General features: G+C 55.2%; 1 protein-coding gene across 1 annotated transcript; it reads right to left on the bottom strand.

The window, feature by feature from the left end:
- Nucleotides 1-5772: 5772 nt before the first annotated feature.
- Nucleotides 5773-11606, bottom strand: ALDH3A1 (aldehyde dehydrogenase 3 family member A1). The gene is made up of 9 exons (XM_064582113.1): nt 11314-11606; nt 9594-9825; nt 9283-9368; nt 8851-9059; nt 8525-8642; nt 7890-8031; nt 7076-7242; nt 6648-6747; nt 5773-6207 (listed from the first exon to the last, which is right to left on the bottom strand). Exons 1-9 carry the CDS (start codon nt 11473-11475, stop codon nt 5786-5788), a joined length of 1638 nt encoding a protein of 545 aa, XP_064438183.1. The 5' UTR covers nt 11476-11606; the 3' UTR covers nt 5773-5785.
- Between the last annotated feature and the right edge of the window lie 5429 nt (nt 11607-17035).

The raw sequence follows: 17035 nt of genomic DNA, 5'->3' as shown, positions 1-17035 counted from the left end.
GTGAAACCATGGTCCCACCACCTACCCCTGTCCTCCCTCCCTGCCCAGGACACTGAGCTGCCCTCTCCTCCTGCTTTGCTAAGAAGCTGATGCCAGTCAGAAGAATCGACAGACGCCTGGGGGTGGGGCTCCCAGATCACATGGGAGGTGGCAGAACGGAGGGCTGCCATTCGTGGTGGAGAACCTCAGGGCCGGGCAGGGAACCCGAGGCCCCGTCTGAGAGTGAGCATGGTTGGAAGCGGCACGTCCGAGGGCCCGGGGGCTGCCTCCCCCACCCCACGCCCCCCTCACCCCCACCCAGGCACTCGGCGTTCTGGATCTCCCAGCAAGGAGTGGCTGATGGAGAGACAGCCAGAGCCTGCCTGTCCTCCTAGACCTGGCTCTGAGCCTGGGCAGCTGCTTTTCACGTGGCTGCCCTGCCAACCCAATCCGCGTTGCCTCTAAGGAATTAAGTACTTTGAGCCACACCCAATTGGTATTTTCATGCTTTCCTGTAAACAAAGAAAAAGATGCAGGTTATATCGCACCCCGGGCTGGAGAGGCAAGCGGCCAGCAGGAGCCCCTAGGGCAGTGTGTCCGGGAAGGCTGGGGCTGAATGAAGTCGTCCACGGTCATTGCCAGGCCACCCTCTCGGGGTCATGCCTTCCAACCTCCCTGCAAACACCACCATGCGAGCAACCTCCAGTGCCTATTTCAGAGTAAGGGGCCTTGCCCGGGCTCAGGGAACCACAGGAGAAAGTACCCAAAATAATAACTAAAAGTAATTAGCCCCTCATAAGGCACCATGCCAAGCGCTTTACGTGCATTATCTCGTTTCATCCTCACACTGACCCTAGGAGCTCAGTGTTGATAGCATAGTCCCTTGGAAATCAAGAAACAGGCTGGAGGGGCTCAGGAATCTGCCCCGAGTTCAGCTGGCTCTCAGCATCCATGCCTGCTTCTTGCTAGCAGCTTTCTCTGCAGCGGGGACCAGAGAGCTAGGACTTGACTCCCAGACTCCCTTGCCTCCAGGGCTCTAGGTGACAATTAGGTTCTGTCCTTCAGAGACACCTGCGCAGGGGTTGGCAGCTTGGGTTGACGGGCAAGGGCATGGATCCGTGGGTTTTATGCACCTACCATCTTGTGCTCACTCACCGCCTTGATTGGGGTCCAGAGGCAGCTACAGGGTCGGCGTCCCTTCCCAATCCATGGCTGTGAGTTGCAGAGGTGACCTCTGATTCCGGAGGCGGAGAGGTAACTCTCCTGCTGGACAGTTCTCATGCGCCCCGGGGGACCATTCCTGGGGACCTAGCCTGGACCCTGCACCCCCAGCTTTTCCTGTGTTTTTGTAGAGACCTAATTCCCTTTATTGAACCTCCTGTTGAAAATAACTGCCAGGACTTTCCATTTCCTGTTCTGACGAGGCTGATACAGTCCCAAAGCTAGTGAAGAAGCAAAGCTGGGGCCAACACCAGGGTCTCCTGCCTCCAGACGCCCTCAGCCATCTGTCTTTCTGGTTTCAGAGTCCAGAGCTTGGGGGCAGCAGTGGCCTGAGTGAGGGGCCGATGGCCATGGGTGTTCAGAATCAGGAAGCCCAGCTAGCATCTGCTTGTAGGGTTAGGGAAGGGAGACCGGCAGGGAGGAATTGCTGGAAATCACGAGCAGGAGTCTCAGGTAGGGGAACAAGCCAGCCCCGCTTGGAAGACGCTGGAACAAGGTGTGGACCCAGAGCCAAGAGGAGAGAGATGGATACCAGCAGAGGGGAGGGAAAGAGTGGAGTCTGTTGTGCGGGAAATGGTTGATTCCCTCCATGCTTTCACATGTAAATAACTGAAGACACTCTTCAAAAAAAAATTTCTTTTAAGGACAGTTTGGTATCACATATAACAAAGACTCCAAAGACAGGGCATCTATATTAGCCCAATACTGTCTTTGAAGGGCCAAGTTGTTTCCTATCCTTCTGCCATAGCCTTCTTGGTAGGTCTGCTTAGCCTCAGCAGGGCTGTCCTCATGGTCACAAGATGGCTGCACTATTCCAAATGTCACATCCAGACACACCAACCTCTAAGAAGAGGAGTCATCCCTTCTGGGCTTCTGTTTTTACCAGAAGAACTGTTCCCAGAATCCCCCAGTAGACTTCCTCTCAGACCCTAATGCCCAAAACTGGGTCCCATGGTCATCCCTAATCAGTCTCTGGCTGGGAAAACACATTTCGTTATTGGCTCGTGTTAGGGGCTCTCGACCCTGGCAATATATGAGAAACACTTGGAGTGCTTAAAAAAGAAAAAAATGTATATATTAATGCCTAGTCTCCACCCTGGAACATGAATCAAAAGCTCAGGATCCAGGATAATGATGTGTCAATGTAGGTTCATCAATTGTAACAAATGCACCTGTTGATACAGGGGTGGCTATATCAGGGTGGAGGACAGAGGTATGTGGGAAATCTCTGTACTTTCCACTCAATTTGGCTGTGAACCTCAAACTGCTCTAAAAAAAATTTTTTTAAAAATTCCTTAAAGCTCAAGATCCTAGGCATTACTATTTTTTTTTAATTTCCTAAAATCATTATAGTACTCTAGCATGCCACCAGAGTTGAGGAACTATTGGTTTAAACTACGTGATATTTGTCTCTGAGCTAGGGACAAAGTGACCTTTCCTGGAGGTGAACATCTGAATGATATGGAGATTCTGTTAGCAAGGATAGAGGGGATGGACTTCGCAGAGGCAACAGTCACCAAGGTCCTCACTTCAGTCCATACCAGTCAAGGGGACTGCAAAGAAACTCTGGGGAAGCAGGGACAGAGAAGGGGCTGGCCCGAGGGTGATGGGGACCCACCGAAAGGGCAGAGCCAAGGGGACCCCAGAAGCAGAGCTGGAGACGGGCATCCATAGCTGCCATCTGCCCTCCCTTCAGACTCCTGGAGTGCAGCATGGTGGGTTTCCCCATTGCCTGACCTCAGAGATGGCCAGAGACAGAGAGTGTGACAGGTGTCCCCTTGTGCACTCTGTCCAGCGAGGTGTGGATTGCGATGAGCAACCCAGAAACGTCACCTGCTTTCCCTGGGTAACACATGAGTTGTGACGATTCTTGGCCTTTTATGTTCGGGACAATGGCAATTGTTTGGAAAGGTTGAATCATGATTGGGCAAATGTTTTTTGGCCCATTCCTTCAACCAAGAAAAACAGTAGAAAGAAAAACAGTAGATTGAATCACGGTGTTGGGACAAAATCAAGTTGTTTTTCTTCCCTCTCCACCCCCTCCATTTGTTTTCTTTTGAGTTCAAATCCAGTTTGGAAATAGGATTAGACCAGAACAGGTCGGGTTGGGGACGTTCGGACTAAAACAGGTTACACAGCAAGGTGTATGTTTGATAAGAATAGTAAAGAGGAAGGGCAGAAGGAGGGTGGGAAGTAGAGGAAGAGGAAGGAGGAAGAGAATTAGGGGTTTCACTTCTCCTCTAAATCTTCCCTCAGGAATAACACAGGTCAAGTCCTTGGAAACCCTGGGCCATCTCTTCTCTGAGCTGGGTGCTTCCAGCTCTCTCAACAGCTCCTCGTGCAAGGGTTTGGAGGAGCCATTCAAAACGTCACCGTGGGTGACATTTCCATGGTATCAGGAAAGAGCAGATGCTACAGGGACGTGGCACTGTGACTGGCACAGTGACATGAAACCAAGTGACAGGACTTCCTCAACCTCAGTTTCCTAATCTGTGAATGGGCTCATGAGACTAACTCATAGAGCTGCAGGTGGATGGCGGTGAAGGAGAGAAGGAGTGGGGGCGGGGGGGGCGGTTGTTGGGGTGGGGACCAGCTAAGGCTTTCTCCTTCCTCCCAGCTCTGGCCTGGAGTAGGGGGGCTCTGCTCTCTCACTTATCAGAGCAATGCCTGTGGGGCCTAAGCTCAGGGAAGACAAGGGACACGAAGTCTTTGATCGGGATGTTGTCTTTAGGGTTAATACGGTTTCAGCTTCTGGGCTGTTTCATCCCCACAATACATTCATGCACTTAAATATTTAGTGAGCACCTACTATGCGCTAGTCACTGTTTTAGCCTCTAGGGAGCCTCTAGTGAATACAACAGACAAAGGTAACTGCTCTCATTTTAATGGGGAGACACAGGCTACAAATAGATGAACAGATCAAGTTAAGGACAGATGATAAGAAGCATTTTGGAGACACAAAGCAAGGTGAGTGATAAAGAATGGGGAAGGACTTGGGGGCGCTGAGGTTTGGGCTGAGACAGGGGTGATGAGACACACCTGCCATGAGGCTTTGGGTGATGTATGTGTTGGATGGGGAGTTTGAGATATCAGCTGGGATCAGAGAGTAAGGCGGGGCCCAGATCATACAGCCCCCTTGCAGGGCAACTTAGGGACCTGAGGATTTTAAACAGAAGGTGGTGTTGGGGGAATAGAATTAAAACCTAAATCTCACAACCCAGGAAACCTCTCCGCGAAGATTTCTGATTCAGGAGGCATTAAAGCAGAATGTGATGCATACCCCAGGCAGAGACAGAAGGAATCCCACCACCTTACACAGCCAGGCGGAACATTCCGTCACACACACGTTCTCAAGATGAAGGATAACTAGTCCTTCGATAAGAGGACTTGGCAGCACCATTTGTCACACAGAGTTCATCCTAACCTCACCTGGTACTTGGGGACACTATCTGTGCTAACTAATTGGCTTCCTCCAGGGGCAAACGTCTATATGACAGGAGGTAGGTAATTCTGCAACTTGGGGTCAAGTGCTGGCCAAGTGCGGCTCCGACCTGAGGAGATAGGGAGCGCTGTTTCCCCGGATGGTCTCCTTTCCAAAAGGCGGCTCCCAGGTCCCTGAGAAAGAGCTCCTGACTTAGTAAGCTGGCCAGAGGCTTTTTTAGCTTTTAAAAAAAGATTTCCACACGTTTCAAAGAGACAACATACAATGACAAATTTTTGGAAGTCAGTTTGTATTTACCAGGGGAGAAAAATCTGTTCCTCTGTTTGTGACGGGGGTGGGGGCATCAAGCCTCTTTTTATAATTATTTGCCCTCACAGTGGCATGATCTTTTTTTTTTATTTGCGAGAGAGAGAATGAGAGAGAGCACGAGAGGGAGGAGGGTCAGAGGGAGAAGCAGACTCCCCGCCGAGCAGGGAGCCCGATGCGGGACTCGATCCCGGGACTCCAGGATCATGACCTGAGCCGAAGGCAGTCGCCCAACCAACTGAGCCACCCAGGTGCCCATGATCTGATTTTTAAAAAAAAAGATTTTATTTATTTATTTGAGAGAGAGAGAGAGAGAGAGAACGCGAGCACACGAGCAGGGGAAGAGGGAGGAGGGGCTCGATCCCGGGACCCCAGGATCACAACCTGAGCTGAAGGCAGACGCTTTTCTCTAGCAATCTCATCTGGGGAGGAGCAAGAATGACCTGGGGAGGAGCAAGAGCAGAAGAAAGAAGACCACTCAGTGGTACCATTTTCCGTGGTACTTAGCCCAGGGGTCAAACCTACTTTGACAGGAGCACATTGGCCTCCAGTTTCTGAGCCACGTGCCATCAAGACAGCCTCCTTGGCCATTGCCTTCTCTGGATACACTCCAGAAATGGAGCGGACTCCCATGGTCTAGACGCAAGATTAATGTCTCCCGGACACCAGTGCCTCCTGCCTCATGCCCCCCGGGGGCCAATGCGGCACCTTGGGGAGACTTTCGCTGAGAGTCAGGATGAGAACTGGCAGGGGGGGTGGGTGGGACTGGAGAGAATGGAGGGGGGGTGCAAAGGAAGCATGCACACACACACACACATTTGTCTGGCTGGTGAACTTTTATTGGTCTATGTCCAGCAAAGGGGCAGCGGGGACTTGGGGAAGGGAAGCCCAGGGCCCAGATGGGAGTGGGGGCATGCACTGATCCACAGAGGAGCAAGAGGGGGGCTCCAGGAACAATCCTCCTAGGGCTGGGCAGAGAGGCAGGGGTGCAGCACGGGGAAGCCAGGTCCACTTCAATGACGGCTCATCTGTGAAGAGGACACAAGGGGACAGGAAGGCGCATGTCCTGTTGGGCCAGAGGCTCCCTGCAGCCTGGTCTCTGGGACAGCCTCCGCCCCCGCCTCTCACCTTGGCCAGGCTCGGCGGGTATCTGGCTTTGAGGGACTCATCATTCAGCAGAGGCCTCACCAGGCAGGAGCGGCGGTGGGAGAAGGTCTCAAAGCTCTTCTTGCCGTGGTAGGAGCCCATGCCACTGTTTCCTGCAGGTGGGGGGGAAGCTGGCTCAGCCCCAGGTGGCCTGAGACCCCCAGCCCCCGCCCACAGCCCTCATGCACCCCTTCTCTGAGCCTCCCAGGGATGGCCGAGCCCTGGAGGATCCCCCAGGGAGTCCACACTGGGGACAACAGAGAGTGCCCTGAAGAGTTCGCTTTCAGCGATGCCACCAGAGAGCTGTGTGACCTCTGGCCCTTGTCCCCTCTCTCGGGGCCTCCATGAAGCAGGCCTGGTGTACCAGGGGGCCTCTAGGAGCCTCTCGGGTCTCGAGGTCAAACGTGGCTGGTGGATATGCTGACAGGAGCCAGAGGTCCACAGGGGAGGGTTCGTGGGGGTCTGAGGTCCCTCCTGAACTCCCAACCCAGGGCTGGGAGAGGGGGGACATCTGTAGGGGGCAGGTGGGCAATGAGCTCAGCCCCAGACTCACCCACACCCCCATAAGGCAGGGAGTGCACAGAGGTGTGGACCACAACGTCATTGGCTGTCACCCCACCGCTCGATGTCTCTGCAATCATCTTCTTAATCACCTGCCACGGCACCCAGCCCCTGCCTCAGTCTCCTTCCCGGGGCACCCCAGGCCCCTCCCCACCCTGTCTGGGCGCATCCCAGAGCCTCAAGGGCCAAGCTGGTGGAGGCAGACCCACACTGCGGTCTGAACCCCAGTTGGGGCCTCCCACTCTCCCCAGGTGTCAAACACTTTGTGGGAAACGACTGGTTTCAGAGCTGAGAAAGGGGCTCAGAAGGTTAAGTGACTTGCCCAAGGTCACACAGCTGGGATCTGAACCCGGGTCCATGGACCCCTAGCTCCTATTCCCATGATGCCAGGACCCCGGGGGGAGGGCAGCCCAGGCCCACCTTGTCGTTTAGAGAGAACACGTAGAGAGCCAGGGGCTTCTCGCGTTGGCTGATGAACTGGATGGCCTCCTCCAGGCTGCGCACACACACGATGGGCATCACGGGCCCGAAGATCTCCTCCTGCATCACCTGGGACTGGGGGTCCACGTCTATGAGGATGGTGGGGGCTGAGGCAGGACACAAGCAAGATCAGCCGCTGCCGAGGCCCCCGGCCGCCTGGCAGCCCCGGCATCTAGCTTCTTCCTTCCATTCCTGTGTACAGGTGAGGCTGCCGAGGCTCAGGTGGGGCTTGGACGAGGCCTCCACCTGCCCGGCTCCATCCCGGCAGACCATGGGGAGAACTGTGTATAACCGAGATGGGGGAGCGGGGAGGACACAGGGTCCACCTTGTGAGGGGGCAGGCACTGTGCCCTGCCCCGCCACCTGAGCCCCTGCTGGAGCTCTTCATTCCCTGCCAAACTGGGTGCAAAGTGGGGTCGCATCTGGTGACCTGCAAGCCCAGGCCCTGGGGGCCCCTCCAGCTCAGCTCTTGCTGGTCTTGTGGTCTTTCGGTCCATATCCCCTGCTGACGCAGGGGTGGGGGGAAGAGGGAGCTGCCCTCTGGGCCTTGTGAGCAGAGGGCTTCTGGGCTGGGGCTAGGCCCCTGCCTGCCGACAGCCCCACAGCCCACCCCAGGCCACTGGGTCGTGCCTGCTCCCCAAGGATCTGTGCTCATTCGCCACCAACCTGCGGGGACCCTGGCAGCCTGGGCGGTGGGGGTGGGGGGGTATAACGGGGGGGCAGCAGTGCTCTTACCAAGGGCGAGCACACGCACCTATGTATCGGGTGGCCGCGTCCCCAGTGCCTCCGTAGGCGACTTTCTGGCCCTCCATCAGGCCCATCACCCTCTGGAAATGCTGGGAGTTAATGATCCTTCCATAGTCGCGGGACTTCTTGGCATCCTCCCCATAGAACTCCTATAGAGAAGAGGAGGCTGGCCTCAGGTAAAGATGCGGACCTTCATCATGGCCATTGGCTGAGAGGTGACCTTGGATCACAGGGGGGGGCACCACCCAGCTGGTGCACAGCGACACCAAGAGCTACCAGACTGCCATGACATCGGGGTACTCCAAACGTTCATTGCGTACGAACTGCCGCGAGACAGCATTATTTGAAAGAAATATATGCACGGTTGTGTGGACTTGGCGATAGGACCAAATGTGAGCATTCGCAGAAAGGAAATGGGAGGGAACATACCAACACGTGAGCAGTGATTGTCTTGGGGTGGTGGGGTTCTGGGTGGAATGTTTTTTGTTTCTTTCTTTTATAATCTTTTCCCAAATGATCTACAGTGAGTGTAGATTACTTTTAGGATCAGAAAAAAAGAAAATCCAGTGTTTTCTAAAGTCTAGACCCACTTCACTGCTTTGTAGCCTCTCTCTCACTCAGCCCCGGGGGGCCCACACTCACCTTCAGGGACTTTTTGAGCTTCTCCACAATTTGGTTCTGGATGGAGGGGTCACAGAGGATGTAGTCGGGGGCCGCACAGGTCTGGCCGTTGTTCATGAATTTCCCCCAGGCGATGCGTCTGTGAAAATTCCAGATTAGACTGCATTCCGAAAGGCACGGGAGGCTCCCCCCAGACAAGCATCTTATTCCGGGATCGAGGCACAAGGGGCTGGGCTCTGGAGGAAAGCTCTCAGGGGGCAGAAGCCAGAGGCTGCCTAGACTCAGAGCAAGACTTTGGTCTGCGTGAGCTGGAAGGTTCCAGCACAGACATGCGCCGCGCACCTCACCTGCAGGCAATGTCCAGATCGCAGTCCTTGTCCACATAGCAGGGGTTCTTTCCCCCCAGCCCCAGTGTGACGGGGGTCAAGTGCTTGGCTGCGGCCATCATGATGATCTTCCCCCCGGCGGTGTTCCCGGTGTACAGGATGTGGTCAAACCTCTCCTTGAGCACCTCTGTGGTCTCGGGAACACCCCCATCGATCACCGGGTACAGGTCCTTCCATGCAAGGAGAGAGACGAGGCTCAGGAAAGACCACAACCCCTCCTCCCCCTGGCGAGCCAGCCACCATCAAATAGAACACCGCCCCCCACTCCCCAACACGGGGGCTCCTTTAATCTCTGTGGGAGAGGCCGACTGTCCTTGCCCCAACCCAAGGCTTAGCCTCTTGCTGCAAAAATGCACTGTTTCTCAACCCCCAAAGACCCGGCGAGCACCTCACCCTGTCCAGGTACTGAGGGATCATGGTGGCCAGCAGGTTGGCCATGTTCTCACTCAGCTCCGAGGGCTTGATGACCACTGCGTTCCCTGCAGAGATCAGGGAGTCAGAGTCCTGCCCTCCCAGTGACCAAGCCTGGAGCCCCATCCATTCTGTGTCCATCAGACCGCGTGAAAGGCAGATCCATCAGACCACGACCTGAGCCCGGGGCTCCATCTTCCCCCAGGCCTGAGCTCCCCGCCATCTCTGGCCAAGCTCAGGAGGGGTGGGACCGTGATCCCTGGTGACTCCCTCCTGAAACGGGGCCCACGTACCTGCAGCAATGGCGCCCACCACGGGCTGGATGGTGATGGTGAAGGGGTAGCTCCAGGTGCCGATGATGAGAACCACGCCCAGGGGCTCTGAGTGGATGTAACACTCGTCCTGCTGGGTCTGGGAAGTCTTCTCCACGGGCTCGTCCACAGCCCACTCGGGGAGCTTCTTGATCATGTACTCGATCTCTTCCAGGACATACACCACCTCCTCGTAGTAGGCATTCCATTCATTCTGCCGTGGAGACAGGGCTCCGTGTGAGTTCACTGGTTGGAGATCGAGGGAGTCACCAGGGCTTGGCTGTGCTCCTGGCTCACTCTTCCCTAGATTTGGGACCCTGACTGAGCTGCTTACCCTCTCCTAACCTCAGCCTCCTAATCTGAAAAATGGGAGTGTGATCTGGACCTCACAGGACTGCTGGGTCAGCATGTTGGACACAGCCCGGTTATGTTCAGCTGCCAGGGTGATGGTGGGTGTTCACTGGGGGCTCCCCAGGCCAGGGACCTGGGCCAGAGAAGGCACAGGGGGTGTGAGCAAAGCTAAGTATTTGCCACTGGGTTGGTGGGCCCGCGAGGGTCCCTTTCTGACAGCGTTGGGGGCCCAGGCAGGTTTGGAAATGTCAAGTTCATGGTGCCTGCGAGGACCTCAGACCTGGGCAGTGATTTGAAGGTCATTAAAGGGTGGGGAGGACCGAGCAGAGGTGTGTCCAGGAATGCTTATAGATTGAAATGAGACTTGAACTCAGGATGGAGCCCTAAGAAGGCCACCTCGAAGAAACAGGTGCAGGAAAAAAGACTGCCAAAGGGAGGACAAAACCCAGAAGAACCTCAGCAGGGGAAGGAGGGAATGAGCGGAGGGTTCAAGAATCCTGCTGGAGTGGGTGGGGAGGAAGCCATTGTGCGGGGGTGAGGAGAAAGGAGGAGCAGACAGCAAAATACACAACTCTTCCATGCACTTCGGCTGTGAAAGAGCAAAACAGAATTTGTGAAGTTTCCGTATTAAGGTGAGGAACCAGAGATTTAAAAATGCAGCAGCAAAGGGTCCAGCACAGGAGGGGGATGAGCTCCAGCTAACCCCCTGCTCTTCTCCAAGGCAAAATCAAACTGTGGGAGCAGGGCCAGGCAACTTGGGGGCAGCAAGGTGAAGGGTTTGAGAATTGGGAGGTGTCTGATTTTGCTCAGGGTGAGGGATGGGTGGGGAGGGAGGGAGGATACCCTGTAGAGCGGGGTGCCCTTTGGGCCCCCAGGCTGGGATGTTCTCCGGTGGGGGTGGGGGGGGACCAGGTGGCCGTGCATGGGGCTGAGGGCTGGGGGAATGAGAGACAAGAAGTTCAGGGTGTCCTGTGCGCAGGACATGGCTAAATAGGGTGGCCTCGTGCTCTGGGCTGGATGCGGAAGGAAGTGAAGCCAGGAGGGAATGGCAGGCAGATGGGGGGAAGGAGCTGCCGCCCCCTGCGCTGGGCTGCGGGGAAACCCGGGGCTCAGAATGGGTTGGAAGGAGTGGCCTGAGTGCCCCATCTCAGCGTCTGATGGTTTGAGCTGCACTTTTCCTCCTCTATAAAAGGGTCGCACCTCAGGCAGCCTGCTTTGAGGACAAGGTGCGGTTCTAGGCAAAGAGCTGGGCACAGAGCGCCAGGCGCGCAGTAGATGTCCCAGACGCGAGCAGCGACCCTTCCTGTTGCTGTTCCAGCCTCCGGGGTGGGTGGGGGGAAGCGGGGCGCACCTTGTGGAGGTCGGCGGTCAGCGCTCCCACGATGTCCTTCTCATGATCCTTGATCATGCGCCGCAGCGCCTCCAGCTGCTGGATCCGGAACTGCAGCGGGCGGGTCTTGCCCGAGTTGAACGCGGCTCTGGCCCGCTGCACGACCTCACTGAATTTGCTCATGGTGCCTGGGGGTAGGGGGTGAGGGGGTGGAGAACACCTTGGACCCGGGGGCTGCAGGGCTAGCACCCTCACTGCTCCAACACCGCGTTAATTTTGTAGGAAGAGGACGATCTCCCCGGGAGCGCTGGGAAAATGGCATGCTTTTGCCTTCTCAGCTCCCTAACCCAGATGGCTGGTACCCTCTGGCCCTCTCCACACCCCCTGAGCTGATGATAAACTCATCTGCAGGGAGGGCCAGGAAGCAATGACACGCGACCCTAATTGCTCACGGTGAGTTCCCAGCACTGTGCTGGGGCAGGTCCTTCCTGGCATCTCTCAAGCCCCACTCCCACCTCTGCCCGCTTGCAAACTGGAAGACACGGGCAGGCAAACACTCCAAGAGCTCTGCGCCCCCAGCCAGGCCCCTTTCCGGATTAGACTGGCCGGCTCAGGTTGTGACTCCACAGCCAGCTGATTAAAGAAAACCCAGCATCAGCCTACCTGCGCCACCTTTCTGGCTCCGCGACCGTTTGCAAAAACACGGGTTGCTTTGCAGTGGAACCAGGCTTGGTCTTTAAGCCAGATTGTGCCTTAACACCTGTGGGACACAGAGTGCGTGCCAGCAGAAATCTCTCAGAGCTTCAGAGTTCCGCACAGAAGTGCGGAGGGGATTCCTGCTAGCGGTGCAAGCCAGTTACCATACTGGCAAACTGGGATGGCTCTCCTGGGGGCCATCTGGCAACCTCCAGCAGGAGCCTTTACAATGTATTTCTCTATGATACCGCAGGTCCACATTCAGGAGCTTACAGACATCTCAGCGTTCCTAAACATTCATGAATAAGCAAGGTCATGAAGGCTGCATATAACACAGAAATACTGGAAACATCCTAAACGGCCATCAGCAATGGAAATGAGGTACGCAGCACTTATGTAATGGATGATTGTGCAGGATTTCGGAGGGAGGTGCAGCTCTCTTGCTCTCGGTGCCGGATGTGTCCCAGGCACGAGGCATAAGCACGAGACATAAGAAAGAAAACAGGTTACAGAACAGCAGGAACACTAGGCATGTGCCTAGAGGTGTGTGCGCGTGTGCGCGTGTGTACGTGAGCTCTTGCACATGGAAGATAAGACCAGAAGGATAGCCACCAACATGGTGACGACAGGTAGGGGTGGGATTGGTAATGATCTTTGCGTTCATCTTCTGTGGTGTTTGACTTCTTTTGCAACGAGCTTGCATTTTTAAAAATGTTTTGTACCTTTTTGAATAGGTAACACGTGCTCACGGTAGAAAAGGTAAAAAGATACGAAAGGGGCACAGAGAAAAACCTCCCTTCCCCCTTTTCCCTCGGCAATTCCTTACCGTCCCTCCCAGAGATATCCAACCACTTTCAGACACTGCATAACTTCTAGTATCAGAAAAAAAAAGAAAACCCACAATAAGGCTATTTCCATTTTGCAAAAAAAATTATATATACCATATATAGTATACAGATACACATGTATGTATGTAAATATATGTATATATGGTATATATAATTTTTTTTTTGCAAACTGGAAATAGCTGTGTGTGTGTGTGTGTAATCCTGCTCAAATTCCAGCAAGCGGTTTCTCATAGCTTCCACTGGGTCCCCTGTCCACGGTGCTGACCCCCACCGCAGGCGTTTTGCACAGAGAGGAGGGGCCCTGCGGGCATCCAGGGCACCCCAGCTGACCACGACCCCAGCCACACAGCTCTACAGGAGGGTCCTGCTTCCCTCCTCAGACTTGGGGGATCAAACCAAGGCAGCAAGCTCTGTCTGGCCACTGGCCACCAAGGCTGGGCGGCCCAGGGTGGAAGAGCCCGGTGTGACCCCAGGTCCAGCACTCAGAACTTTGGGGTACCTGGGAAGGAGCCCCCTCTGTGGACGGCATCAATAACGGCATCGCCTCTTATTACAGAGATTATTACAGAGATTAATGGAGCTGGAGAGCATCTAACATTGCACTTGGCACCCCAAGGAGAGCTGATGGAATTCCTTTCCTCGGACCAGTCCACCTTCCCACAGCTCTGCATCCCACCCGCCTCACCTGTGCCGACTCTGCCCCCAGGTGTCCCTGTGGATGACTCCCCCTCAATCACCCCCTTTGATCCTCACAAAAACTCCATGGCTGCGCCCATGAAGAAGGAACTGTTAGGAGTCCGTTTTACAGGTGAGCAAAGGGAGGCTGAAAGACGCTGGATAGTCCCACCTAGGGGGGAAAAAATAAAAGAACGGGGTTGGGGGACGGGGTGGGAGGGGGAGTGGAGAGAATACCTTTGACACAGCCTTTCCCAGTGGCTTGAGCTTCTGGAATGAGCAGCCCAGAGGGGACCCATTTAAGGACCCTTCTTCCCGCCCACTTGGCCTGGGAGTCCCTGCCCAGGAAGTTTGGGTAACAAGAACAAAAAACAGCGTGCGAATATGGGTTCTAGCTAACGACCTCTACTTCCTCTGACCCCAGCTTTGGGGATTAGGCCTTGGGTGGTTTATTTTTTTTTCTCTTCTGAAATGCAAGAATGAGTCTGTGAAGGCTTGGGCGGGGCTCCCATCCAATCTTCAGAAGGAGCCTCTGTGTTTGCCCTGGGCAAGGGGGTTCTGATTGATTCAGCCTGGCATGTAACTCTCCCAGATTTCCGAAGTTCCACTGCCAGAGGCTGTTCTCCCAATTTCCCTGTTATGTAAGTTCAGCAGGGGGTGAGGCACGAGGCATGGTGAGCATACACGCAGCTCCTCCAAAAGCGCGTCCCCCTCGCCTCTCGGCCATGTGCACGGGTGTCCCACGGAGGGAGTGATCTCCCACCCGGGGCACGACAGGCTGGGGGCTTTCTCTGCGCGGATCTGCCCTCCTGTTGAAGGGCAGAGACGAGGCCAAGAACCAGGAATGACTGCCTGGAATCTCCCTCTGGGTGGTCACCCAGGAAACCAGTGATGCTGGGGAAGGAAGGCAGGCATCTGGAAGCCCCTTCCTCTGCTCTTTACCAGATGTTTGCTGGGCATCTCCTCTGGGCCACCCACCGGGGAAGGAGGCAGATGTCGCTTCCCTTCACTTCTCACACCCGTCCTGTTGCTGCAGACTCTTGGCCTCCTCCCTACCAGACTTGCGCTGCCCTTTCCCACCAGCAGGCTCTTCTCCAGGCAGCATCTGGGGGCCCTTGCTTCCCATTTCACTGAGAGGAAAGCATAAGGCCTCCAATAGGGGCCTACAAACCCCCAGGGACGTGTTCTAGCCCTTCTCGTCCCTCCCTAGGAGGCCCTGCCCCAGATACCCGCTTTCAGTCTTCTTCCTCCATTTTATTTCTCTCCAGAGCATTCGTTGCCCCCGGACATGCTCTCTGCCTACTTATTTCCTTTGCTCCCTGTTGCCCTCCAGCTAGAATTTGGTTTGCTCACTGCCATAATCCTCACAGTGTCTGGCACATAGTAGCTGTTCAATAAATATTTGCCAAACGATGGAATGAACAGAACATTCCAAAACAATACGAAACTGTAGCAACTGGAACATGTACAGACGTTATGGGGGCAAGGATGAGGGGGCCACGGGAGGGGGGCGGCGTCTGTGCTGAGTGAGGGGTATTCACACGAGGAACAGCGAGAGGGCTTGGAACAGCAAAAGCAAAGGCACAGAGACTGTGAACAAGGTCATGCATCGGCTGCAGTTAATCATAAGCTGTGATGGGCACGCTGTTGCCAGCAGGAGGCGAGGGGGTGGATGAGGCTCCAGGGGCGAGGGGCTCATGGAGGCCCCGGGGGCTGGGCAGCCTGTGGGTTTAGGTGGGCATGAAGGAGCTTATCATAGCCTATCAAAATCAGACCTTGTTTCTCGAGGATGCTTCTGAATAGGGGCATGGTCTTAGTGAGGTCTGGACTGGAAGCTGCAGCTTGCAGGAATGCAGGTAAAGAATGACAGGACCCCAACCCAGACTGGCAGAATGGGAAACCTTCCAGAATAGCTGGAGGAAACCGGGGCAGGATCTGGTGCCTGGGGGACGGGGGCGGGGGGGGGTGAGCTGGGTAGTGCGTGGAAGGTAGGGGCATGCTCTGAGATGGAAAGTGACCAAGTGGGTGCACCAGGCCTCTTATGTCAACTGGAACCCTCCCCCTTGCTTTCCTGGTGGTGGCACCTGGTGATCTTTGCAGATGACCCCTTGCCGGTGAGATAGTCAACTGGGGTGTTCTGTTGTAGCTTAGCCAGGGGGAACGCGGGTCCCCCACACTCTCCTGGGAACTGGATATTGAGTGGAGGGCAGACTGCAAGGCCCAAGGTCACTGGAGCGGATTCAGCATGACCACAGCTCCCTGGAGACTCAGCCCTCCCCGTCCACTCCCCAGTTCCCTGACCGCCCCAGCCCCCACCCCTCCGAGGTCTGATTGTCAGCTCCACTGTTTAATGCATTCAGTGGAAATGTTCAGCCGAACACTACCGACTGTATGTCCTTAGACACGCTATTTAGTCTCTCTGGGCCTCAGTTTCCCTCATCTGAAAAATGAGGTGGAAAGAATCAGAGAGATGAGCCCCCCGGGGCCTCCCGCTTTCTGGTCCTTGGGTCCGCCCGCCTTCCATGAGACTCCTCTGCAGCCTTCATGGCTTTAAGCTGCCTTCATCCCTCTCATTTCCTCCTTCATCTTTTAGCATGAAGTTGACCTCCCCGAGGAGAACCATGGAAGCGACTGGAAAAAGCAAGCACGGGCAACGATGCCGAACGGTGCCCGGCACACACAGAAAGTTTTGTGGAAATGCTGAGTGCTCTTGCTCTCGTTAGAAGAAGCAGCCTTCGTCCTGGTCACGGAGCAAGGAGCCTTGAACCTTGTTTAAATTCATGGCAAACCAAAGCTTCAGCTTCTTGTTGGTGGAGAGTTGCGGTTCTACCATATGCTTGACTTGTCGCAGATGGTGTTGCGCATGCATGGTTTTCAGGTTTTCATCCTCGCCCCGCTACTCCATCCCAACGCCCAGATGGTCTCGTGCTCTCTCCGAAGCCACCGCCACTGCCACCTGCCTGCTGTCCTGAGTCCCTGCCCACCTCTCTACGGTACCTTCTCCAAACACCGACAGGGGGACCTTTGGGCAATGAAGACCTGAACATCTCTCTGCCCGCTGACATCCTTCGGTGGCTTTCTACTTCTCTGAGGAAAAAAACCTTCCGTGGCCTTTGAGAACTGCACGGTCTGACTCCTGGGCTGCCTTGCCAGCCTCATTTCGTGCCACTTTCCAACATTTTCACTGGATTCCAGTCCACTGGCAGTCCTAGAATGAGCCAGGCGGTTGCCCACCTCAGGGCCTTTGCACATGCTCAGTCTCGCTCCCTGGAACACTTCCTCTTCCACTGTGCACCAGGGTAACCCTCACTCCTGTTTAGACCTCAGCTTCTCTGACCCACTCTCACCCCCAACTAATAGCTTCCTTACTCCCAGGAATCTGCCACAACTTGCGGTCATATATGTGTATCTGTGATTCTTTGTGGATTATTTTTCTTCGCTCCTTGTCCTCTCCCCTCCCGCCACCCCCTCTGCCCAGACTCACATTTCCATGAAAGCTGAGATCTCAGCTTTTGTTCCATACT

This window comes from Mirounga angustirostris, unplaced genomic scaffold (assembly GCF_029215605.1).
Source record: "Mirounga angustirostris isolate CCGP_5_RB_7025 unplaced genomic scaffold, mMirAng1.0.hap1 SCAF_17, whole genome shotgun sequence".
NCBI lineage: Eukaryota > Metazoa > Chordata > Mammalia > Carnivora > Phocidae > Mirounga > Mirounga angustirostris.
Note: the sequence above shows the minus strand (reverse complement) of the source record. Positions and strands in the feature narration are given on the sequence as shown.

Coding starts and splice junctions, on each gene's coding strand:
- ALDH3A1 (XM_064582113.1), bottom strand. CDS start 11,475: ATGAGCAAATTCAGTGAGGTCGTGCAGCGGGCCAGAGCCGCGTTCAAC. Junction 8,643..8,850: donor GATCTGGACATTGCCTGCAG/GTGAGGTGCGCG, acceptor GAATTTTCACAG/ACGCATCGCCTGGGGGAAAT. Junction 6,748..7,075: donor TGTTCTCTCTAAACGACAAG/GTGGGCCTGGGC, acceptor GTGCCGTGGCAG/GTGATTAAGAAGATGATTGC.